At 34.0% G+C, this 27,828-nt stretch overlaps 1 protein-coding gene across 3 annotated transcripts; it reads right to left on the bottom strand.

The window, feature by feature from the left end:
• Window positions 1-7,314: 7,314 nt before the first annotated feature.
• On the bottom strand, window positions 7,315-20,662 carry LAMP1_1 (Lysosome-associated membrane glycoprotein 1). Of its 3 annotated transcripts, XM_051218850.1 has the most exons (7): window positions 20,602-20,662; window positions 20,499-20,564; window positions 13,999-14,423; window positions 13,556-13,660; window positions 12,087-12,363; window positions 9,384-9,575; window positions 7,315-7,939 (listed from the first exon to the last, which is right to left on the bottom strand). In XM_051218850.1, exons 1-7 carry the CDS (start codon window positions 20,627-20,629, stop codon window positions 7,797-7,799), a joined length of 1,236 nt encoding a protein of 411 aa, XP_051072371.1. In that variant the 5' UTR covers window positions 20,630-20,662; the 3' UTR covers window positions 7,315-7,796. The 3 variants fall into 3 exon arrangements, with proteins under 3 accessions (XP_051072371.1, XP_051072372.1, XP_051072373.1); XM_051218849.1 differs by lacking the exon at window positions 13,556-13,660; XM_051218851.1 differs by lacking the exons at window positions 13,556-13,660; window positions 20,499-20,564.
• Between the last annotated feature and the right edge of the window lie 7,166 nt (window positions 20,663-27,828).

Below are 27,828 nucleotides of genomic sequence, written 5' to 3'. Positions count from 1 at the left end.
AACAGACAATATTATTTGGACAGTAACAATTCGTCTATTTCTTTGTACTATTATGATCATTATCTTGTCTGTATAAACCTGTAAGCTTGATCACATGTGACAGCATACTCACATATCTTCCTCTAGCTAAAATGTTAATATCTTAAATATCGCTCGATGTATCATTCTCTTTCCCGTTTATGTACTGGAATCTTATTATTAGCCTTTACCTTACCTAGCTGTGAATTTGTTCGATTTGACTAAAAATTTGCCTCTGTATTCGCTCGTCCGCAAATATTAGCCTCTACTTCAAACTCGCTCAATTTACTTGTAGCTTTTTTATCCATGATATCCGCTAATAAACTGTGATCGCCTCTCCTAATTGCCTTTTTATTTCAAACACCGTTGAGATTTATATAATAACGGTTATCAAGGTGACTGACTAACGAAGCTAAGCCTTGAATAGACTATTTAGTAAGTGGTTGTCATCATAAACTGACATAATTTGAGGGTGTTATTCAAAACCAGTGAGACATGAGTATCAGATTGGTAATAATCTAGGACTGTTTAGCAATAAGTACTCACGATCCCCCTAAAAAGTCGAGTTAATCTAATAATTTAATTGATCGTTTTTAACATTGTAATGATTACTCACGTAATTATTTTCATTACAAAAAAATATCCACATATTGAGATATGAGATGTTGTAGCAAAAATATTTGTTTATTGTATTAGTTTATTTGTATTAGATTTAGCATTATGAAGCAATCAGTCTTTGACTCGATAAAATAAGGGATTTGACTTTGTTTCCTCTTATAGTTATCATAAATTTAAAATGATAATACGTGATTTTGCTTAAAACTAGCTAAAATGTTAACTAAATAAACTGTTAGGTTAATGTAACATATATACCAACCATAACATTCATATATTTGAATTCGAGGCACATTATTTGTGTAAAGACTCGATTCATCAAATCGAAATAAATGTCTCTAGGATCAAAACTACAATAATTGGTTACTCCAACCATGTAGCCACCATATCTACCAAGTAGTATTAATGGGTTATCAAACAATCAATTAATAACTTTTTTATGTAACGCGAAAGTTTTTGTGGCCCGTCGTTTTGTCATGTTTAGATTGAACGACGTTGTCGAAAGGGCTCACCAATTTAGTGGCCCGTGGATCTGACTCCAATTAGATAGTAATGATGATTGTTGTTGAAATATATGCGTCACCTACCCTCGTACACAAACATCGACTTAAATCACGTTAGTCAATAACGGAATTTAGATAAGTCAACTAACGAGAATGGCCCTTGAATACATATATTTTTTATATGTAAAGTGAATGTAATAGAACAAAGTAAAATGACGCGTAGGGGAGATGGCGGATAAGCCAACTCCCCTTTAGTCAAGCGTTAATCAATATTTATAGGGATACAAAAATAAATTACAAACATGTGATGAGTAATGGGATAAGAAGTGTACACACACCTACGCGCTCATATAAAAACAGTCAAGACTGATAAGCGAATACTTGACAAGGTCAAAATATGACTCAAGTAGAACGAATAGATTGGTTTGTCCAAAAACTAGAATAAGATGTATTATGGGCTTAAAATAATGACTAACACTACAAAGTATCAAACACTTGTATCTTAGGTATACAAAATCGAGAAATCGATTAAACTAGTAACATGTAATTTAATCTCACTTAACTAAGTAAATTTTTAAGACACTCAACAATTTTCTTTCAGTATTTCAGATCATGAGTCACTTGAAGCTAGATCACCATAGAAAACCTGGAAGCACTGGACGGCCGTTTCGCCCTGTTGTGGAACTCCTCAGCAGTGCACATCCACGATCCCATCTTGCGAGATTTGAACTATAATATCCACAAAAACCCCTTTCGATATTGATCAACAAATGCTCACTAGTGACTGGCTTCAAGAGGTATTTCCTGGGCTAATAAATCTTCACTTATACCAGTCTTGTGTTCTTACTTTCGCATCGTGGGAATTTCCGAGGTCCCTCGTTCCGAGTATAAGTGATCAGCGTTTTTCTGGCGCAGCAATCAGCGACGATCGAATATAACAGTAAACATACATTTAAATCTATTAGAAATGAAATGATGAAAGATAAATGATTTTACTAAAAAGCATTGAAATGTATAAAAGGAACATATTTTATCATTATGTCTGTAATATATTAATCAATTACCTATATATCAATATTTTGTAGGCAAGATTTAGTCCTATTAATTTCATTGATGTTGTAATTTTGGAGGTGAAATTTCTTTTTATTTAATCAAGAGATGGTAATTTCATTGAATTTTTAGAAAATAATTCATTCATTTATTGTATAGATTGAATGTTTATTACTATTTATTTCTATTGAAGTTGTATTTGTTTTATGTACATTTCTGTTCTCTTTGAATTGTGAAATTCTTTAGTTCTTGTTTAAATCTCATTTAGATTTAATTCATTTGTTGCCAATTTCCTTTGATATCTAAGTATCACATTGGAAAGTAACACATTGAAAACCATTGAACATAGTTAATGGAATCGAGAATTCAGAGTAAGTAATCTCTTATATGAGATCAGTTTATTCTATGAACAATCTAAGTGTACATATGAACAAAACGCATAGATTCATTGAAGCAGTATATAAATTGAGAAATGAAAATCAGTAGGTGAATGGACACTTAGAAATATTGAGTGCCTTCATGCTATTTGTTCTGTTCTGAATCCGCTTAGCACAATATGCAAAATATAAAATACAAGATTCTGGACTTTCTGAAAAGTTATTCAGTTCTTAATTACTTGCGTACAACTTAACAGTAATAATAATTATTAGTGGTTTTATTCAATATTATATTTTTGGTACAATATAGAATTTTCAGCACGATGTATCACAACAAGTTTCCTTTTCTCATTTCTTGATCGATCCTTGCGATAAATATTGAGTGGTTGCCAGTTAGATGTTAGCAGTTCAGGAATCTACATGTGAATAATGTATATTCTTCTCGATGCATATTGCCAGCAACCATTGTGTCTCTGATAGAGCTCTTTTGTAATTTGTACAGCGAAACGTCGTAAACTTTTCACAAACGCACTTGAGTAGGTTATGAGACTAATAGGCATAATGATGTGTTAAAACAGACAAGGAAACAGATAACTTGTTGGGATATCTAGATGGCAGGAACAGGTAGCCCAGATATTCAAGCGGGCCACCTCGATGCACGTAGGCTTTTTATTTAATGCGCGATTGTCTTGAAATAGTGTATTTACCAAATATTATCACAGAAGCAGATTCGAAATGAATATCTAATCTTTTGAAAATCCAAGCAGAAAGGAGTATACAAGAAATACTAGAAATTCACCTCCAACCTAAATTGTTTAGATAATAAATCACACTTAAATTAGTATTCGGGGAACTCATAGGAGAAACATCTGATCAACTATGTTTTAAATACAAGTTGGTGAAAAACGACGATAAACAAATTCAATAGTTCAGAGTGTACGAATTCATGCATAAAGATTATTACTGTTCACCAGCACCTGGATAAACAAGTGGACGAATACCAGATAGGTATCAAACTATGTAAGGTGATAACCGAATTAAAACCAGTTGCTCAAAAAAGCTATCTTCCAGGGAAAAAAGAATAGATCAAGTTAGCTATTTCCAGAATACTTCTTTAAGAGATAATTTGAAGTAAATTCTAAATATTATCATTATCACCATCAACACATAAAATACAGAAAACCGCTTATCACGAAGATATCAGAATGCAGTAATTGACAGCACGTGAATGTATATTAAATCAAACTTTTTGTAATGAATTTTCCAGGGAATGTTATAGGCTATAGACTTACTTGACGATGATTGGCTAGCAATATGATATCTTATTTCGCCGACTAAATGTTATCTAAATAACTTCAGGAAGATTTATGAATGTTTGAAATACAGAATAACGGAAAACATGAAGCGACTATCCCAGTATGTCTGTGCATCAATAAAGTTTGAGTCATTCACGTATTGATGTTCGTAACCAAATACGATAAGTGTAGATAGTGATCACATAATATACTGTAGAATTTCAAAAGAAAATATTACCAATGTTGTTCGTGCGAGCTATCAGTCTTTCGCTCATCAATTAATAACTTTAAAACAAGAGTCTTGAATTATTTATTTGAACTTGTGATTTAAAGAAATGAGAGTAGTGATAACCCATACGTCATATTATAACAGAAACTAAAAGGTTGTAATTCCATGACTAAGTATTCACATTATTTACTTTGAGTTAAACGAAAAAAGTGATTTAAGTATGCTTTAAACTGATTATTCTCTAACTAGGCCAAAACACCTATCTAGTGTTTCTTGTATTTTTATGAATCATTCAATCATCTATATTCATGATAAAATTATTACGAATTCATCAAATCACCATAACTAAGAGGTATCTAATCGAATAACATGTATCGAAATATTCATATTCCTTATGCTATACATAGTAATAATTTAAGTTGAATTCTGTCGTCTTTTCTTCTACAGACCACTTTAATTTGTAAATTATTTTACTGTTAATTTGCACGATTGAGATTTTAGTATGATATATTTTTCTTAGAAATTTCTTCTCATCATATTCGGTGATTCAACTAACATATAAACTACAGCCATCTGATAGTTTTGCAACTATAAGACAACTACATTTGTTTATTTTCGGTAAGCCTATTAGTAACTGATGATATAAAGTTTTTTACGCATTAATGGAGATTCAGTTTGCTAATTGTGCATGATATATATATGTACGCATACGGAATGACTTAAGAAAAAATAATTTTTTTTATCAATATGGGGGTTGTGGAGATTGATAAGTTTTTGATTGAGATCATGAACCGGTTGGTGTTAGACCACCACTGAAAACCTGGAAGCACTAGATGGTCGTTTCGTCCTATTGTGAGACTCATCAGCCATCCAGTGCTTCCAGGTTTTCAATGGTAGTCTAACATCAATCGGTTCATGATCCCAATCAAAAACATTTTAAGTCATTTAAGACCTCATTAAATTGAACTGATTTTCTTCAGCCTTATATTTCAGTGCAAATAAAACCAATATAAGCAACCTAAAGCAAAACATGTCAATTTAAAAGTGTATATGGATTTTTCTTTACTTGGTGAACGAAAAGTTAACCAGAAGAAAACAAAACGACGCAATGATAACAATAATGGAAGGTAACAAAGACTAAGTAAACAAAAGATAACAAGGTAGAAAGTGTCTATAACAGTAGTCTACTTACCATTTAAAAAATGTAGTTACCGTTCACTAAACTATCATATCGTATCTCTTTATTCCAATCATTTTAAGATTTCTTCTACACCAAGTACACTGATTTATCTGCTTTCTCATAAAATGATTATTTTGACGGTATATGTGATTTAATTATGTTGACATTGGAAATTTAGATAAAATGCTGATAAGAGAGTAACTGAAGAAAAACTAGTTATTCATAATATTCGATAACAACTGCTTAAGAAACATAAGTAGATAGCGAAGAAAATCTCTAAGTACTCTTCATGAAAGTTAGTTGACATTTTCTATAGACTAATGTTTTAAATAATGTTGATTTATAGTAATTTAGGTTACTGAAAGGAAAACAAAAAGCTTTAAAAATAATATCATTTAGATTCCCCTGATGTTGTTTTACTTGTATCTCCCAATTGTTATTTAGTACTGCAATCTTGTTGGCATATGTGCATCCTGTGCGGATTGCCTCAATAAAGCCTTAAGTCACAAGCTTTTAGTTCTGAATATTTGAATTAATGGGATAGTATTACTATCGGACAGAACTTATCCTCTGCATAAATCTGTAATTATAAGCAGTTATAGTAGCAAAGACAGAGAAAACATGAGATTAAATGTTTGAACGTTAGAAACACAATGCACCTGAATGATCTTTGGTTCTAGCACCATTTTCATGATTATTACATAACGGTAAATATCGAGTTTAAAATACTAAAATCATTACAAAACTATTCATTTTTTAAAAGGCCCACATACAGTATAATAAGCATAATTCTAAATATGAGTTGAAAGATAAACTGACATCATGGAGCCTTCGTCTCAGATTTTGAAATGGATAGATTAAATGTGAATACGTAAGTACTAGCTATGGTGGAATTTGAGTTTTGATAAAGAATATTTTTGGGTTTTGAAATGGAGAAAATTTGTAGCTTAAGCGGATGATTTTGGTAGTTTTGTTTCCGATAAAACCATCGAACTCAGAGAACAAAACTCCACATATATCTTCAAGTTATCTACTTCTGGTCTCCCCGTACATCATTAGTTGATCATATTAAAAGAATGAAGATTATGCAGACACTTCTCTAGAATTAACCCATCAGAAGCTATTTTGAATAATCTTGGCAATTCTAAGTGTCTTTGGAGCGTCTTTTCAAAAAATCAGATAAATTCTATTACAAAGCTTACACCCACAAGATGAACGATGATAAAGAACTCTACTCAGTTAATACCCGTTTATAGAAGAGATAGAAAAATGCAGATAAATTTGTTCGCTTTGGGGGTTGCATCAGCCACAATTGGTGGTTAATTACAAAACCCCGTTAGTGAATAAAGAATTTTCATTTCAAGTTTATTAAATTACGAAGCCAACAATATATACAACTGTCCATTGATAAGCGAGTATAGTATGTGGAAACCCACACATTATTATTTTGTTACTATGAAAATATAACGTTTGAAGCCGACCATAATTGTAACTAAGTGTTCATGGTATATCCAATTCCAAATCTTGAAAGTTTTAGCTTCTTTCATTGTTTTCTGCTCACGACTAATGTGCTTTTTTAATTCAATATCTTTACATCGAACATAGTTTTTTGTGGTGTGAACTTGGACCAGCGTTTTTAAAATTATGCAGTACATCAGACTAATGCTATTAAAAGACGGGAGTGTGGAGATAAGGGCCCATTGCATAAGGAAATCAATAATTTGGAACAAATCAATTTATTCATATCATTAGAAATTAAAAAATGACAAGTAACTATGTTTCCATTTTTTTAACTGTGCGAAATAGGCCGGACAGTAAACACCTTATTTGAAATAAAATACGAACCCACCCAACCTTTCTCATTTCTAAGAATTTATGGTAACTGATATATGATTGGTCGAAAATTGTGTTTTCCTACTTAAATCTGTAGAAAGATTAGTCAGAGAGTTACTTAACCTTAAGACATAAGATCAAAGCGGGATTTAGTAATTTCGTAAAAATCATACATTGATCGCTTTGACTTAAAAGACAAACAAAAGTCAAGCACTTATCTAAAAATAATATGTATTGTGTTTTATTTAGGTGGTTAAAATTATTACAAAAAAAACATTGCATATAAGAAAATGTGAATAGATAAGTGTCAAGAGAAAAAAACAGTAGCGAAGGTGGTAATGATTGACATGTCGCATAGAAAATTCAATGAAATCCACTTGAAAAACGTCATACATTGTATATAATGTTGATAAAAATCACATCATGTAATCGTAAATTGACTGAATTGTTCGGTAATAGTAATGGAAGATATTGGAAATGTTAAAATATTTAAACACAAATTGAGTTGTCAGTAAAACACGACAGGTTAGATGAAATACCTGAATGTGTCAAATGATAGTCAGTTCAGTTAGTAATCCCCATGCTGGAAAACGTATACTTAATCATACATACATACAAACGTGCAAATACCTAAAAACACATAAGAATGCGAAACACTATATAAAATAAATTCGTACATGAAGGGAACTCATTTAGTTAAAGTGTAGTGTAACTACGACGATTGCGTTTGCTGAAAACAATAAATACAGTTATGGCAACCACAATACAGACAATTAGTGCAATACCAACACCAATAGGTACCATATTATTAACATTAACATCTGAATCACATAACGTTTCTGTTAAAAAGAAAATTAAAGGGGGAGGGTTAAGTATTCAAAACAAACAAGTTATTTCGGAAGTAATCTTCCGTGAAAGATTGAAATTTAATGCTTATAAGCTTAAGTCTTTGATACAAGTTAAATGTATAACAAAAAATGGAGAAACATTGGTTTATGAAACAATTTTATTAGCTCGTAATGATATTTCATAACTATGGTGACAAATTCCTCGATAAGTAGATAACAGTAATCCCGACAAAAAGATTACTATATCTATTAACGGAAGAAATATATCCAAGTAGAGAATTAGTTCTACTATTTTTTTATATTTATTTCTATAAAACTGATTAAATGAAGTATATTTAAGTGAAAAATAATTAAACCTCAGGTTTTTCTGGCAACCTGATTTTTAAGTAGTATTGATAGTATCCATGTATTTTTTAGGATTAATTACATTACGGATACGTCATAGTAATTTAATCGGTTAGTAACAAATTAAACATTTATATTCCTAGTAAACAAGAAAATTGTAGTGCACACTAGCTGAACTATTTATTAAGTACAAAATTCAGAAAGCACAATTTCCTATGACTTGAATTAGCTACTATTTCAAAAGAATATAAATTCGGAGGCTAAAATGAACAGCCACAGTAAATTTATTAATTCCTCCTAGTACTATTGATTACGGTGAAAATTGTAGCTTCTGGGATGAACTACCAAGAATCTAACAATATGGTGACAAATTTAAATTTCTATTAAGTTTTAATTCAAAAAGGTGAGTTACCATTTTGATTGAACATTTTGGAAATAAAGCACTCTCTAAGAGTTTTACTAATAAACGGCGTGTAAGTGAAAACGTTTAACTTATTGATCGATAAAATTACACAATATTTCAGACCAATTTCTAGTCAGTTTACTTTAGTCAAAATGGTATAACTGGATCTGCTAGTTCAAACAACGTTAATTTCATAATAACAACCAATGCTATTAAAACTGTTTTAAGGTTAATGCGATTTTTATAAACTTATTTTACTCCAAATGAAGGAATTTTGCTGCTGCTACTATCAGATAGAAAGTAACAAACCTCACCAACTGATAAGATGATGTAAACAGGATTGGCATTTATTATTTATAATAACGAAATAAGGTACGAAATAACTAGTTTCATAGTATTAATTTGTGGATTTCTAATGTTATATTCTTTGTGTTTTTACTATTATATGTAATGGAAACCTCATAAATGAGGTAGTGACTAAAATTCAGTTCATTCTTGTAATATACTGTTGTTTAGCGTGCTGAAGATATATATATATGTAATTTTTGGTTTTCATAAACCTTATTTTTGTTTACTATAATTCAATGAACTTCTAACACCAGCGCATAATTATGAGTAAGTGTTAAGGGTTAACAATGCAAGTGGAACGATATTCACAACAAACCAGATTAGGTTAATACAACTTACCGTTTCCAATAAATGCTTCCACAGAATTGTTCATGAATGCTTCTACTTTCAAATTTTTCATAAATAACTTGCAACTATTCAAGATTTTTTCATTTCCAGTCAGGGTAATTTCCGGTACAATCAAACATGAATAATATGATCCAACAGGTATTCTAAATACCATATTATTACTGGACACATTAGCATATTGACCTAATGATAGAATTAGAAACAGCAAATTACAAACCTATATGGAATTACTATTATTATTATTATTATTATTATTATTGTTATTATTATTATCAGCTTTATTCAATATTATATTTTTGGTACAATATAGAATTCTCAGCGTAAAGTATTTCAACAAGTTTCCGTTTCTTTCTTCTTGGTCGGTCCTGGCGATAAATATTGAGTGATCGCCAGTTAGATGCTAGCAGTTCAGTAAATGAACATCTGAAAAATGTGCATTCTTTTCGCTGTATACTGCCAGCAACCACATTGGCTCTTATTGAGTTTTTTGCAACTTTGACAACGAAAGGTTGTACACTTTTCAGAAACGCAGCAGAATACATCATGCGATTAATAAACATATTGATATATTAAAACAAACAAAAATAGATAACTTGTTGAAATATCTGGATGGCAGGAACAGGTAGCCCAAATGCTCAAGCAGGCCGCCCTTGTTATGACCATCTTACTAATTTTACACTAACTGTTTTGTTTTTCCAAATGACACATGATGGAAACTAATACAGATAATACATAAAATCGAAATCCAGGATATTTACTAACTCACTACAACCAGTTAAAAATTACGAGTACATTATATTGAGGACACATTTATTTTAAGATAATAAAAAAAGAATGAATAAATCTAAATAAGATTATGAGAAATGTTTAAACTTTTCTTCTCAGCCGCCTGTTTTCGTTCTTTAGAACTGTTGAAATTGATTAACTTAGATGCTTGAATATTATAGAAATATGAAAAATAGAGACCAGTTTTTTTAGGTAAGACCACTATATGTTCAGAGTTTATTTAGTGACCTAAGTAGTTTCTTCTCAATTGTGAGCATATAACTTCAAATACTGCTATAACTAAATAAAAGTTCAGCAGCTCTGTAGAGGTCCATCTTCAAACGTTTCACTAAAAAATTACCAGATCATTAGTAAGAGACTCATTTGAATTTCATTGTAAGTTTAAAGGAGATCTTTAAAATGGAGAAACAGCAATAATGGAAAGAATAAATTTCGTATCAGTTATATGAAAATGACTTGTTCATATATTGGAGCCAGACAATATTCTAGACTTAGACAATGGACTGTTTAATAATGTAAAGATACTGAAATGAATAGGTATAATAAGAAATGAAAGAATTTACCATGGGAAACATTGCAGTTTTCACCAATGTCCTTATTATAATCGAAAATTCGATACTTTTCTTTAAATCGTATCACTATTTAGTAAACAAGTTGCTACAATCATATATATATATATATATATATATATATATATATATATATATATATTATATATATTGGATCGAAGGGGTGTCGAAACAATATTTTATGCACTGCTGAGGCGCTGGCAATTCACGAACTCAAGCCCGAACTCTGCGTGCAGAAACGGTTTGTCCAACCTCTCATCCTTCCTTGGCCCTAATTCCCTTAATGGGTTTTTTTGTTTTTTCTACACTTTTATTTGATTATTATCGAATTTTTGAAATTACTATTTTGCATTTTAAACTCTAATCAGTTATTATTATTATTATTATTATTATTATTATTATTATTATTATTATTATTATTATTATTACATTATACAAGTTTTCTTGATTATTATTCAGTCTATTATTATGACCTATGTGTTTGTCCCTAATCTTCATATTTGTCAATTGGACTATTATCTGACCCATAAACTATTTCCTACCTTACCCCTTGATTAGTATGTAACCCCATTTGTTATTTATCCTCGAATCTATTTTTGTGATGCAATTTTTTCTATCCTCCTATAGACAAACATTTTGCATATACGAATGTACAGCTTAAGTAAATGATTTCGTTGAAAAGAAAATTTTCTTCGCTGAATTCTCTTTTTCTTATTCAATGGCACTATGGGTTATCTTAATTATAATAAATTCATTGAAGAGATACCCTCTCTGTGCTTCGTGTTTTTGATTTTTAATCACCAAATCTTGTTTAATTATTGCGCAACTCATCTTACCAGTTTTTTTTAAATCCCAGGATTCTTGTGCAAACCCTTCATTACCTTTAAAATTATCAGGACAGGGTTGGATAGAGAATGCTGGTGAGCGGTTTATGCTCCTTCACGAGGAGTAACAAATAAGATGTCAATTGTTTCACAATATATCTTACCCTCAATGCAAAATTTTAATACATATTTGGTTATAAGCAGCTGATGAGAAACCACAAAATATAATGAATTCATGTTATTATGCATCCATGTTCGTTCTGGCTTTATTTAATAACATGAAGTTTGTTACTAGTTGATAGTAACAGGATATGACGACTACAAATTCTACTAAACTTTATCATAACTCCTTACAAATATAACGGAATGCTTCAGTTTTACAGTCATACAGTTGTTTTATTGAGTGAGAATTAAGTAATTTTGTAACTTAGAGCCTTAGGGATGTCAAAACAGAAGCTCAAACCTAGCTAAGTGATAACAGAAAATAAGAATAAGTATTAAAAGACATAACTTGCCTGGTGTCAATGAATCCGGAAATAAAGTCTTATCCATATAATAATTTAATATTAAACTGTTCAATGTATAAGTAGATCTCACAGTAGTCGCATCATTTGAAGTTTTGTTTGGTTCCATAAGATTAAACAAAAGAACTAAAGTCCACTTATGCTCTTCGTTTTGTCCATATGGTATGAATGTGAGTGATAATTTTGTATAATGTTCACTACATACGCTTTCATTATCGTTAATAGTAGCATTAGATACAGTAAATTCGTAAGATTTTACCAGTTTATTCTATTTTTCAAATGGAACACAATTTATAAGAGGAATGATAATCAAGTTTAAAAGTAACTGGTACATAAAAAACTAACTACAGTAGATAAATTTCAATAATTGAGTTTAAATATATAATCGAATCCTACTATTTTAAGCACACACACAGAGGTTAGAGATAAGTATTAGAATCAATTAATGTGACTAAAATCTCTTAAGAGTTGTATGGTCTTCTGATCCATTCTTCCTCTTAAAATGTCCTCAACGCAGCTGTGAATTGTAGTTTGTCATGGAATTTATAAAGCTGAATACAGGCATAAAAATAAAATGGAAATGCGAAAATGCATATCTCTGTGGTAACTAATTCCTGGATTTATTTAGAGTAGTTGGAAATCTCTAGTGCCAAAAATACATAGCTAGTGTGCTCCGACTGCATACTAAACAATTTGCTTTTGTTACTGGATAACGTCTGACACTGATTTACTATATTGCGGATAAAAAAACTCGAGTTACAGACCAGTAGAAAACTTTTTAAGACGTTACAAGTAATATCATATTTCATGATCCTGAAAATACAAATAAGATTTTCATCAGATATTTAGTACACCCTTAGAAATCACGTTGCTATCTATTGACGGCTGGTTCTCCGTATTTAATATGCCTTGACTTTTTTCTGCGTATGAGTTAAAATGATGTAAGCCATATGCAATTAAAAGTGTTGCACTATAAAACTAATTATCAAATTTAAAAACACCATCTGGATGTTCCAGCTCAAAATCTGAATAGTCTGCTTCATTGTCTGGATGTGAACAAAGATCATGGCTCGGAGAATATAGTCAATACCGTCTAATTAAGACTTTAGATACATTCACAAAAGCCATATTCATCTGAACTTCTATGTGGATTTTTCATTTATCCTCGAGAAATAACTTTAGATTTTGTGTTAAATCACTCAAAAAATATTGAAGTAGTGATTCTTAGACAGTCCTTATATTAAAGAAGTTAAGAGAAAATTATTTCCAAAGCTAACGACTGGTTGTCAGCTAGTCAAATTCCTTACTTTGTTTATGTATAGCAAAGGCATACAATTGACAATAAGCTAGTGTGATAACAAATTAGGGTTTTCTAAAATTCGATGTTTGACTGTGGAAGTTTCGAAATTATTCCTAAACAATAAAAGTAATACATCTTCATGTATCAGTTATGCACTCACGGTATAATAAATATTCGTTATACCCTTTTGGGATACTTCTTTGGATATCAATTCAGTGTTGATGATATTTATGCACATCACACTAAACATCAGGTTCATGCAAATCTATAGATTTATTCAAAGAAAATTTAGTAATATTTGCAAAAAAGCCAATAACAAACGGGAGTCATAATGATTTGATAACAATAAATAAAATTATTCACAATTATATGAGCTTATGCATTCCACTATAGACGATACCTAAAACAGTGGAAAAAACGTTATTCACAGAAATTGTTCCAACTAATTCAGAATAAATCATAAGGATATTGTAAACTAAGTATATTTCTGACAAATTATTTAGTCTACTTGTATAAGGAAATGTAATGGTACATAAAAAACTTGTTGTGATTTTTCTAGGGAGAATTTTGACAATATCCCTTTTAAACAATGCATATTCTTACCTGACTGTGATAGAAAATTTGAAATTTGATATCGCTTTGAAACAGAAAGCAGTAAGAGCTTCCATTTTTCAGCGAAAATTTGTGTACATTTGGAATAGGTACAACCGTTGTTGCCGCTGTTACTGTTGTTATCTCCAATTCTTTTGTTGTCACTCCCATTGTTGCAGCTGTTTCCGTTGTTTCTATCGCTACAGTCGAATCATTTGAATGATCTGTTGTGTTTTGAAGTACTATAGTGGCTGATTCCCATGTTGTCGAGTTAGGTTCATCGGTTGTTGTTGTTGTTGTAGGTAAATATGGTAAACTAGTACCGTTGGCAGTCATGTCATTGTAAGATATATTCATGACTGAAAAAATTATGTCATCAGAATAATCAGTCGCTTCTGTTTCTTCTGTCTCCGAAGATTGTGACGAGGTCGCATAACCTGAATAATGGGAAATTTTATTTGGAGTATAGGCGGTAGGTGTAAGGAAAAACTTTTTTGCTTGAACCAGTAGACAATTTAGCCAGACAAACTTTGCTTAAAGACTAAAATACTGGTTCCTTATTCGCCATTATCAATAAACATTGTTAGGTTCATAGTCAAAGATTCCTTAGATGACAGATAATCAAGCGACCTATCATTGTTACTTTCTAAAATATTCGACAGATCTACAGCAGTCTCATGTGAATGATATTTGTGGTCTGTAATTTATGTCATAATATATGTATAGCATATTATGCACTAAAACAAAATGGTTAATTTTACTAGTTTGTGAAGCTTCAGTTCACAAGATCAGACACATACTTAAGTGAACCATAAGTAATTTGAGCAGTCAAATGATAACTTTTCATTTGTTGTTCGTTAAGCTTCTAGATTTTAAATATGCTAGTTTACAGTTCAAAAAGAAAATGGAATACCACATGAACCATCGACAAAATATTACTAGTGTATTTTTAATGGTTTCGAGGGTTGTTTCTTCAAAAAGTCTTTTTATATTACGCACTTTTAAGAGAATCCAATAATTGATGCATAGTGAATCAAACATCTAAACTTTAAAACCTTACATCCTAGTCATCTAATGAAAAGAAAAATACATAACGTCAGAAGCTAGACATCGCAAAAATATTCTAGATAAGATAAAAATAACTGGTAAATAGCAAGTAAAAGTGGAGTTCTATTAACAGGCATTTCATTCGTTATTTCTAGAAAAAACAGACAGAAACACAGTAACAACGCAAAACCTAGAAAAAATATGTGTTGCTCTTAGTAGCTACACATTACTTCAACGCAAACAAGGGAGATTGACTGAAGGAAACTCGATTAAATTACTATTGTAGCGCCAAAGTTAACAAGGAACTACAATGAAAATACAAATGATAACCAGCAAGGTTATAAAATTTAAAAAAACCCCAAGAATATTCGACTATGAGTCATTAAGATAGGAAACTAATCGTAGAAGTGTGAGCCTCTTACTACTTTCCTCTATGTACCGTGAAATCTTCCAAGAAATCCATGGCCCCTCTATTTGATTTATACGATCAGTTAGGGGCTTCGTGACCAAGTGTCATATTTTAGTCACAGCAACTTAATACATTTTACAACATGTGTGACAAGACGGATAAAGCCCAAATCACAGACATTTTAAGAGATAAAAATACGCAATCTTTCTAATGGAATTATCCCGTAACCAATCAATTTATGCTAAGCACCAAAAAATATCTTTGTGATTCCCATATATTAAAGCAATGTTTGTTAAATATTTATTCTATCACTTTCACTGTTCGGTGGATCTCACGGTAAACAAAATTGACTGTTAAATATCAACATTAATTTCTAACAAGCTTGTGGACATACCTCTAGGAAAGGAAAGTTAACAGTTCATATGAATCACTTGTCTGTGAACCGAAATCTCACCAAGCACACGTTTAACCAGGGTTAGTGAGAATACAAAGTAATCAGTATGCTAAATAATATACTTTGTTACGGTCTAATTTTCAAGGAACATTATCGACGAAAAATCGTTAGTGAATGATGAGAAAATTAAAATATGAAACCTAGAAGGTCATTTCTTGAGTGAGTTGGGATGTAATTTTATTAAATAATTAATCTAATGTTTTTTTTAAAAACTCTGATAATACGCTATCATTTAATCAATTATTTGTTGTTTTATCGCTTACTGTTCAAAAATTACAGTTAGCTATGCGTTAATTAGGTGTGCTTTAACAAAGGCCAGAGAAACGTACGTTTCGTAGTTTATTTGTCGTGCATTATGCTTCAATATTTTAAATATATAAACATGATAGCCATACGCCCAGAAAGCTATGACTACTATTTTGGCCTTGTGGTGTTCAGATTGACGAGTTGAGAATATGTAAGGTTCATATAAGGCTACCAACGATGCCATAAAAGATAGATAAGTTAGTTGATTGGCCGTTACCAGCACAGGCGACAAATGCAACAGATAAATATATTACTTAAAATATCCCCACATTGTTATTAAAACTATGCGCTGAGTCCTGATTTTTTTACATTTACAAACAATGTCATATCAAGTGGCTAATTCAAGTTGAATAACGAGTACTCAAGAAGCAAAGCAATCTGTAAAAGATCTTAAGAATAAATAAAAACTTTTAAGGCCACGTTCAAATGAAGTCAAATATTATGTTAAGCTCAAAAAATAAGCTATAGTCATTTAACGACGGGCTTGTTTTAAGGATGCTATTCAGCCCATATATTCCAAGTCCAATCTAAGACTTGCCCAGTTTTTACTGGTTCTCTGTACTTGAATTTCGGCTCGGTATGGGTCATTAATGAATTTTATATTCTAGAATAACATAGAAAGACCTTAGTTTTCTTTCAAACATTATTCAGAGCAGCTCAATGAGGCAATGACTAAGTGTGTTGGGAGATTTCATTGTTCAATTTAATGAATATAAACGACTATATAAAAAACACATTATTCAGCGTCGTTTGAAAAATATTAAAGAAGCTATCAAAGTCTACAGGACTTCGCTTATTAACCAAAGTAGAGATTATATTAACACTAAAATCACATACAACGTCCACTTACACTTGATGATGAGTCAGGAAAACAACCATTTTCTTTTTTGCTCATATAAAATAAAGCAAAAATCACCTTCATGTGTAGCTTTATTATAGACTTTGTCACTCATTTATGATTTATCTAACTTTACTTAATTATCTACACCTGTTATTTCTCGTGAAGGAGCATAGGACGCCCAATAGCACTCTCCATCCAACCCTGTCCTGAGCAATCCTTTCCAGCTCTTCCCAGTCGCTATTTATTCTTTTCATGTCTGCTTCCGATTCTCGGCGCAGTGCGTTCTTCTGTCTTTCTATTTTCCGCTTCCCTTCAGGGTTCCAAGTTAGGGCTTGCCTCGTGATGCAGTTTGATGATTTTTGTAACGTATGTCCTACCCACCCCCAGCATATTTTCCTAATTTCCTCCTCAAATAGAAGATGGTTTGTCCCTTTCCACAGTAGGTTGTTGCTGATGATATCCGTCCAACGGACATTTAGTGTCTTGCGTAGGCAATTATGTGAAATACTTGTGACTTTTTGATGATGATTGTGGTAGTTCTCGAAGTTTCAGCTCCGTACAGTAGAACTGACTGTCTTGACGTCCGTATTGAAGATTCTTACTTTGATATTGGTTAGCAATTGCTTTGCGTTCCATGTGCTCTTCAACTGTAGGAGTGTGGCTTTTGATTTGCCAATCCACGCCTCTATCTCTGCATCAGATCCTCCCTGTTCGTCGACGATGCTGACCAGGTACGTGGGATTCCATATCTTCCGGAGATTCTCCATGAAGTGTGATTGAGATGTTTTCTGTGTTATATTTGAATATCTTGTCTTTATCTTTGTGTATGTTGGTAACTACTGCCGCAGAGACTGCTTCTACACTGGTTGCCTTAACCTGCATTTGTTGGTGTGTATGGGATAGAAGGGCCAGGGCGTCTGCGAAGTCCAAATCGCCTAGTTGCATGCAAGATGTTCATTGTATTCTGTGTTTCCCGTCAGACGTAGAGATCAAACACTGAGAAAAAGAAATAAGGGAGAGTAAGAGGCCCTATCTGACTCCGGTCCTCACTTGGAATACTTCTGTCAGCTGTTCTCCATGTACTACTTTTCACTGTAGCCTGTCCCATGAGTCCCGGATGATTTTGACGCTATCAAATGCTTATAGGACATTCCACGTGCCCATATTAATTGTTCTTCGAGTTTTTAAAAGAGCCATCGGCCTCTTGACTTCCGAATAACCTCAGCCTTTACCATGAAACGTCATAATTCTTCCGAATGAAAATCCATTAACTCATAGGGCAGAATTTAAATGCCTTAAATTGTTTATTGTGGTTAACATTTCGTTAAAGAGATTATTTCCTATGGGAAGGAGTTGCTGACCCGATGCTCAACCTTACTCATTTATCCAAGCTTCATTTACCATAAGATACTTTTGCTACTGGATATACACATAAATGATTCTTAATAAAGCGTAATGAGTACATAAACATCTACGATTTTACCTTAAGCAAACCCAATTACCCCTTGATTTATTTATCTACACTAAAATTTGCAAACCGAAACTATCCATATTCCGAATATTTATTTCCATGACTGACAAAGACTGCAGTAGTTGTGAAAGAAAACCAAGAGAACTAGCATCTCAATGTGTTTGTTTGAGTTTCGTTGTCTGAGCTAAATCATTTCATAATGGAGTTTTCATTATTTTTCCGAAAATCATTGTCATGAATTCCAGATAGAAGTAATATATTTGAATTTCTTCACATATAACCGACAAGTTTCCTTGTTGGCCTTGTTTTTTAATGTTCACTGTTGACATTTACCCCGTCGTTGTTTGCATATTTATTCCGGTTACAACCCACTTGGATCTGAATAAGGATCTTACATCCATTCACAACTTTTCAAACTGGTTTGTAAATTGTATGTATTTGGGTGTATTTATTGATGGCTAGGAATTCTCTAGTATCTTTAGTATTCTCTTCATCTAACGTTTCAAGATTTTCTTAATCTATCTTGTTTACAACTGTCTGCACGCATTGATATGAGCAAACGTACATCATGAAGCTTGATAGCTATTTGGTATTGACGCAGATGAAAATAAAGAAAGCGACTACTCAGTACGACGTTTTTCTTGCATTTGAAAGTTTATTTTGTAAATGATATTTGATTCTCCTTCTTTTGTCCCTTCATCCTTTGGTTTGTACTGAATTGATTTGAGTGGTTTTTATGGTTTATATGCTGGACATATTCCAAATGGCCTCAATAATTTTGTTGTAGTTTCCGACATGTCTTTTATATATAGCAGGGAGATCTGTTTGTTGATTCTCACCTTTGATTCCATTTTTGCAGATGAGTTTAATATTTTTGATTAAGTTGCATGAATAGACATGTACATGTACATAATTTATGCAACATATAATAATCTGTTCGATTTTGCATGAATGAGTTGTATCATCTCTGCATCTTAACCACGAATCAAGTTTTGGACTTTTATCATCCCAAATCTTAGGTTGATCAGTTTTTTTATATTTAAACGACGGGCGTAGAACATTTGAGAATAAAGTTTGTGGGAGAAGTCACTTAAATAATCAGTAAATCCTTTAATTCCGAAGAATCAAAATGTTTCAAGATGCCACTGTTCCTATTATTTTTATTTGCTAGAAGACAGCTAAGATTATATTTGTATGACTTGTTTGTATTTAATGCTAAGACAAAACTAGGAGTTAGCAAAAATACGCTTCTATGGCACTTGCTCAAATAATAATCACTTTTTGGAAAGACAGCTAATATTTAAAGTAGGGACGTCTTTTTTAAGCCAGAGCACATCTAATTTGTCGTATACATGTCAATGGGTATCGAATCCTGAACGTTTAGAGGATTATAGACCCTGTTTAGAGGCAGCTTCTTTCAAAACATTTCTAAATAACTCAAATACTCTACTCTGTTTTTCTACATTACCCGAAATACCATCCACAACAGACGAGATTGAGATACAGAAACAAATATACGAGCAGCAATATGCGACATACGAAACTGAAATCCGTATGTTTGTCAGTATTTAAAGATTCCACCCTCATGTTGTTGATGTATTTTGAAAAAAGGTTCTGTACTGTAAGTTGCCCTAGTTATAATAATCTCCAAGATTATAACCATCAATACCAATATAGTTTCACCACAATACGAATAAAACTTTAGCATATACATAGTATTCGGTAAATTAGTATAAAACATCCCAATTTTCGAATTTCGAGGAAATGTTGGAGATTTTCAAAAAATATTCGAAAATTCTGGTGTACTTATAAATACCTGTAAGTACATAACGTGTATGTCAGTGTATCGGAAACGAACTTCAGTGGATTTAGCATTAATAAACTTAACTCATTAATTAAGGCCAATCGGTGCTACAGTTTTGTATCAATCGTAGGAAAGAGACATTAGTTTCATAAGAATACTTATGAAAGTCATGTGACTTACCAGTTGTTTCTGTAATCCCGTGTACATCGCTACTAGAATGTGATAAAAGCACGAGAAACAAAAGCTCTGGAAATAACCACATAATTTTATTTCTGAGACTAACCAATATAAATCGAGCTACCCGACAACATCCTAACAGGAACTAAAAAATTATTTGTAATAGTGACAACGTAGAAATCGGTCGACAAAAACAAATACTAAATGTTTCAACAACATGGTTATGCATAATTCTTGTATCTCAAAAATATTGTTTTGTATGAAATGATTGTTCTATCACTGAAACGTGAAATTCTAGACTACTGGACAGCCATAAGAGCATATATTTTCCCATAACAGTGATCAGTCTGCAATATATTCTTAACCAGAAACACTGAACATGATACTAGTTTGTACATGTCTAAGCCAAGATTAAGGTTTTTTATTCAGACAAATGTAGAGGCTTGTTTTGACTGTTCGTGAGCACGATAGAACGAAACAATTCTTTAAACGATGAATAATTTCTCAGTAGAGTAATTTTTGACACTTTGGATGGTCTTGATAGGTTCAGCAGGCGTCACTATGTACTAATTGCTTGGTAATCACCGTCATCATATTTTCTCACAAGCCAAGCAAGGAACTGTTTTTTTCTCTGGGTTGATGGATCACTATTTTGTATTTCAGTTGTCTCATTTGAACCATTTTTAAGTTCAGGTACATTAGTCGTCCGGGTCCTTATCGTCTTCTTCAGCTCTTGCCTTTTCAGAAACACTATCGAATTATCTGAAGATCGTGAGTGGCCTGTTCTCTGTATACCGCGTATCTTGGTTGATGAGATTCTCATGTGCCAATTGTGTGCCTGTATTACTGACTCGCGGAGGACTGAAAAATGGCGCTAATAAAATGAATATCTTACACTTTGTATACTTTCTGTCGATATATAGAGTTGATTTGAAGTAACAAATGGAAGTTGAATACAAATTGTGGTTGGGATATATATTTTTCATATATGCTAAAAGTGAAAGCGGATAAAAGATAACAGTTGAACCTAATATATGAAGCACTATAGTTTGGTACAACACCAACTGACGAAATAGTGAGTTAAGTTTGGTCACCCTCAAAAAGGCACTAGAAAGCACATGGAAACGTATGTATTACCATATGCAAGTGCCCAAGTCAAAGATTTTAATATATGGAAAGATCAGAATGATTTGCCTGCATTAGAAGTTACAGCGAATCATGATGGCGTTATAGTAAAACAACTGATGCATAATATAGTTAGAATAATGAAGATAAGTGTACAAATTATAACATGTCACAGAGTGAAAACCCAAGGGCGAGTCTTACTTCACCCCAAAGTCAATAGATCCACAAGTCTTTGACACTTGATGCTGACCTCATTAGTTTTACTGGACTCACCTAGCTGAAGGCGCTCGGTTACGCATCCGTATCAGATCAAGGTTGGATACGCTGTGCTACGCACCCCTCTCAACTACCAGCCAGCTTAGACCGAACGTTCCTTCGACATACAGATAGCCTTCCAAATATATCTTCAAACTCCTTCATTCTTCACTTCTGATTTGACTGGGTTGGCATATTTAGGTTATGAGTGTTAAGTGAAGAAAGTCCACATTATTATGGTCTCCTTTAAAATACGCGAGTTTGACACGATCAACACTGAATTCGCTCCGTTTTTATTAATAAAATATTATTTAGATTGGCGATAAAGGAGTTGAAGGGTTGTTCGTATGCCTTTTCAAGGGGTGGTCGTAATGAGTCGTGACGTAAGAAAACATATGTACTATGTCGTGAGTCAGGTTGAACGAAAACATCAGTTGACTGTGGTTGATTGGAAACAGTTTTAAGTAAACGCATGGCATTTGTAAGTATGCTTGTGTGGGAGTTTAGATCAATGATCGTTAACAAAGATGAACGATTCACAAATTGTCCTTGAAGTTGGACGGTCGTTTCGCAGATGAGTTGTACTGCGGTGTATCCAATGTCAACATTGACTGCATTACGAAAGCGCCGGTCAACTGTGAAACGTTCGCAACTGAGAGTGGGGCTGTCGGTAAAATCGTTCTACCAACCCGTGAGCAGATGGGCGGTAGGCAGTCGTTCGTATTCATGTGATTCCCAGTAGTGTGGCAAGACAACGGAAAAGTTCAAATTCGAACTTGCTGTGGTGTTTGAATGAACTAATGATTCCTTTACACCTTTTGGATGCACGATTTCGAATTCCGAATACAGTACATTCGTTCGCGCTTATCTAGTACTTCTTGACCCGATAACGTTATTTCTGGGATTCTTAATTTGTACTATGATTCAAATACTCCTAATCATCAAATAGGCGTCGCGATGGAGCCTGCGATGGAACGGTTGGACATACATTTAAATTTTTATACTTTTGAGGATTATTTCGAAAGTTTCGAAATCTGGTCTATGACCAAGGAAGATGATGAGGATGTTAATATTGTGGCATATTTCCTCACATTAGTCGGAAAAGAAGCATATAGCTTAGTAAAAACTCTGGCTTTACCGGAAAAGCCCATTTCGCTTTCTTATAAAACTCTCAAGGATCTACTGCTAGACTATGTTAAGTATACAAATTTCTAATGTGGTTGTCGTGACCTACTCTTATCAAGAGAACGCGATTGATGTAATGGAAACAATTATTATTATAACCAATTGTATCAGGGATTGTTTTGCCGTACTTGTCTGTTTAACTGTACCAAAACACATGCATTCTTCCGCATAACCGACACGTATTGACTTGAAACATGATCCACCACTGCTGGACCTCGCCCTTACCCACCACTGTGAGGATGTCTTTGATATTCATCACCTTCCCTCGCTAGTGAACAGCAATCACGTTGTACATCACTTTAAGTTTAGAACACGTGGTATGAGATTTGTATCTGCTCCATCCCGTCCCAATATCTGGAGAGCCAATATTCCGGCAATCAGAAACTGTGCTATCTCGACTAATTGGTCAGTCGACGCGGATGGATAGATCGAAGACGAATGGAATACGTTTAAGGCTACATTCGAGTCCGTAACGTCGCCGTTTATCCCATGGTCAGCACGTAAGCTGCCACATTGCCATCCATGGGTTATTAAGGAAACCCGGAAGCTGTTAAAGCGTAGGAAACATTTCTGGGACTTATTCTTGTTGACAGGTCATGCACCATTTAAGCGTGAGTACCGAAAATCCCGGAATATTTGTGAGAAAACCATAACTAAATTTCGTACTACTTACGAACGACGGTTGGTATATGATAGCCATAATTGTCTGAAACGATTGTTTTCGTCTGTTAAACGGCGAATGAAACGTAGTGATGGTATTCCCCCGTTGCTGTTACACGAAAATTCAGATTTACTAGCTGAATCAGATCGGGCAAAGGCTGAGACTTTTTCAAACTATTTTAGAGAAGTCTACTCTACGTTTATTGTAACAAATACTTGTCCCAATCACACCGAGATACTAGCCATTGAATCTGTACAGATGATTGTGGAAACTGTCTTTCCGATGATAACTAACCTCAAATGTTGTAAGATACAGAACCCTGACGGGTTACACCCACGGCTGATGCCATCTCTTGCGAACGTTATTTCAAAACCACTCGCGACACCCTTCAACATGTCCCTTTCGCTCGCTCAACACCCTAGAGATTGGAAAGACGCTATGGTCAGTCATTTATTTAAGGATGGTCAGAGACAGATCGTATCTAACTACCGGCCTGTCAGTCTAACTAGCATTGTCGTCAAGTTACTTGAAAAGATAAGTCTGGTAAGGTTGCTAAGCCACATAGATTCACACAATCTGTTAGCTCATGTGCAACATGGATTTCGTAACAAGCGTTCACGCTTGACTAACTTGCTTATTGCTAGAGAGGATTGGACAGCAGCCTTAAACAAATGTCTGTCTCGATGTGATATTCATAAATTTTAGCAAAGGATCTGACAAGGTTTCACACTTAGGTCTTATGCAGAATCTCACGAGCTTCGGAATAATAGGTACTGTATAGGAGTGAATAGGAAACTTCTTATGTGACCACAGACAGAGAGTGAGGGTCAATGGAACGCTATCCGATTGGAAGCCGGTCAAAAGTAGTGTACCCTAAGGCACCATCTTAGGCCCTCTTCTCTTCCTTCTCTACGTTAATGAGTTACCGCTGTTGCTTATGTCGTCAACAGTACTGTTTGTGGATGACGTAAAAATCTGGAGAACAATATAAGTGAGGCTGATCATCTGGATCTCCAATCTGATTTGGACGATTTAGTTAGATGGGCTCGAGAGTGGGGCTTAGAAATCAATACTAGGAAGTGTGTGCTAATGCACATCGGTCACGGTAATAGTTACCGTTATACTATTGATGATAAACCTCTTCCATGCGTTCAAGAACACAAAGATTTAGGAGTAATAATAAGTCATCACTTAAAAACAATTACGCATTGCAACGCAGCTGTTGTCAAAGGTTTTCGTGCGCTATGGTCACTTTCCCGAGCGTTCAAACCTTTTGACGTGGAAATGTTTCGAATTTTATATCCCATATATGTTAGACCACATTTAGAGTACGATATTCAAGCAGCTAGCCCATGTCTATTAAAGGATACTAACTCACTTGAGCATGTCCAGCGTGTGGGAACGAAATTAGTGAAGGGTTTTTCTAAACTCCCTTACAATGAGCGTTTAAAACACCCAAACCTTTTCCCCTTGTCGTATCGTAGGACGTGAGGTGACCTTATACTGGCATTTCGTATCTTTAATTATGAGTCGGGTGTTAATGTCTTATCTTTTTGTTCCCTCCAGCACCAATAATCTCCGAGGTCATAGCAAGAAGGTTCATAAACCGCGATCTAATAAACTTAAAGTGGGGTCCCGCTTTTCTCATCGAGTAATCAATGACTGGAACGTTTTACCCGAACAAGTGGTGTCAGCCCCATCAGTGAATATTTTCAAGGAGAAACTGGACCTTCACTAGAAGGCAATTTGTCAGGACTAACACAGATTCACCAACCTACTATCCTTATTGCTGAAGACTGATTTTGACCCTGCGCGAGTTCGGTTACGCTCACTAACCACACTTGTAACCTGGCACGATCTCGGTATTCCTTCGATACCACGAGATCGCCAACAAATACATCTCGACTAGAGCCATCAACCGCCTTCTGATATTTGGCTTACGGGGGATCTGATCGGTTAACTGGCACCTAGTCTTCCTGTAGTGGTGACCATAATCAACCGCGGCTTGACGCCACACTACATGGTAGAGGATGAAGATTTCGTAAAATGATTCATGAGTATATAAAAACTTCCGCTGTATTACGTCATCCCGACCCAGTGCATACTCAAAGTTATGCAGATAATTCATTGAGGAGTTGCGATGCAGTTCACGAAGATGGGCACAAGTTTGGTCAATTTTCGTCCTGTGGCAGGTTCCACTCTTTTCATTTATGTAAATTTCGTAATTCTGAGTGCTTTAAATGTGGAGATATTGAACATATTCAGTCAGTTTGTAATACTACTATTCATCTTGCTGCAACTAATATTAAGACTTGTAATTCTGATTCTTTTAAGTCTAGTGTTCCTAATGATCATTTACCCTTATCAACGATTTCAAAAGACAGTGTAGAGTCATATAGCAGTTCAGAGTTAAGTGAAACTTATAATCTTTGCGAGACAACAGTTTCTAATCAACCGACTTATCAGATTTATCATTTTATTGTACCAGATATGGTTCCTCCTAATGATTCACTTGTTTCTGACGAAATTTCTTGCAAATTTGAGGAAAATATGTTCAATGAACCTAGTCATGATCGAAAACCTGATGTAGCTTTGATAGATGATGATTTTTCTATTGATTCTTTACTCTGCAATAACATTCTTAATAAATTCGAGGAAACTATTTCAGAAGTCAAAGCTTGATATCATACCAAATATTATTTGTCCTCATAATGCATTTATTTCTTGTGGGAAACTTGTTCGTTGCGAAGAACGAGTGCTAAATGATCTCGAGTTTGATTACAATTCGGATGATTTAATATCAACTGCTGCTTATCCTTATCACGAAGTCACTTCTAGTGTTTACTCTAGTCAATCGATTACAGACACTGAGACTCTGATTTAAGCTGTGGGGAATGTGGTGTTTAAGTGAAATAATGATTCCTTTATACTTGTTGGATGTTTGACTTCGAATTTCATGTACAGTACATTCGTACGTGCTTATCTAGTGCTTATTGATCCGATTACGTTGTGCTTGTGCAAAGTATTGAATACGTTGCGTTGATAATTTCTCCACATGACTTGACGATCCCTACATGAAGATGTTTCGCATAGTAAAGTTTTCTTACCTGTTCCCACCCGTTTGATTTGTAGTCTCAGGTTTGTTGAAGATAACTCGTGCTGAAGATCAGTATATTGTTTTTGAAGCTGGGTGAATTTAAGAAGGTGGATTCCTCAGAAACTGTTGCAGGGACGGTGAAATGTCTTTAGGCCCTAGCCAAATCATCTGGTAGTTGGGTCACTGGATATCGAACAGATCATCGATCCTATTCAAGGTCAAAGACAATCAACAATAATCAGTTAGTCGTATGCCATAGACTGACACATGCGGTGATGTTCATGCTATCTTCCCTATGCTTATTCATACTGATATATTTCCGTAGTGACGTCCTTTGCGTTATACGGCCTTCAAAGTAGCCATAGTCGAAGAGATAATTGACGTGAGATGCTGGCCGCGAGGTGTGACTTCGAACCTAGCAGGTGTATCACACCGCTTCCGTTCAACTCGAGTAGGCCCCCATTTGTTCAACACAGATCGTCTACGTTTGTGATCTACACATTTCAAAGAAGTTGTACGAGACAATGCACCTGTAACTACATTGTTTGGCCCAGAAATGCGTTGTATATCTGTAGTATACTGTGAAATGTAGTCAATTTGCCGAGACCCTTGAGTACTTGTCTAAAGACGAGCTTAGTTAGAATGTAAGTTTTGTGATCGGTGAAAAGAGTGAATCCTCGGCCCTTAACCAAGTATTGGAAGTGCCGTACAGCACCATACATAGCTAGGAGTTCCCTACCTAATGAGCCATACCTCGATTCGGTGTCTAGCAACCAACTTGGGAGGCACTCCAAGGGTTGTCAGTTGTGGTTAACAAATTTTTGTATGAGACCATTGGTTGCCGAGTCGGATGTATCTACCGCGATACTAATAGGGCCATCAGTGTACGCGTAGCGTGGCCTTGGCAACAAGTTATTATTATTATTATTACTATTCACAAACATCTTATGGTGTAGTGTTGGTTATTATGTTAAACCCATATACCTTATTCTAGCTTTCGGGCAGCCCAT

Source organism: Schistosoma haematobium, chromosome ZW, assembly GCF_000699445.3.
Source record: "Schistosoma haematobium chromosome ZW, whole genome shotgun sequence".
Classification (NCBI taxonomy): domain Eukaryota; kingdom Metazoa; phylum Platyhelminthes; class Trematoda; order Strigeidida; family Schistosomatidae; genus Schistosoma; species Schistosoma haematobium.
Note: the sequence above shows the minus strand (reverse complement) of the source record. Positions and strands in the feature narration are given on the sequence as shown.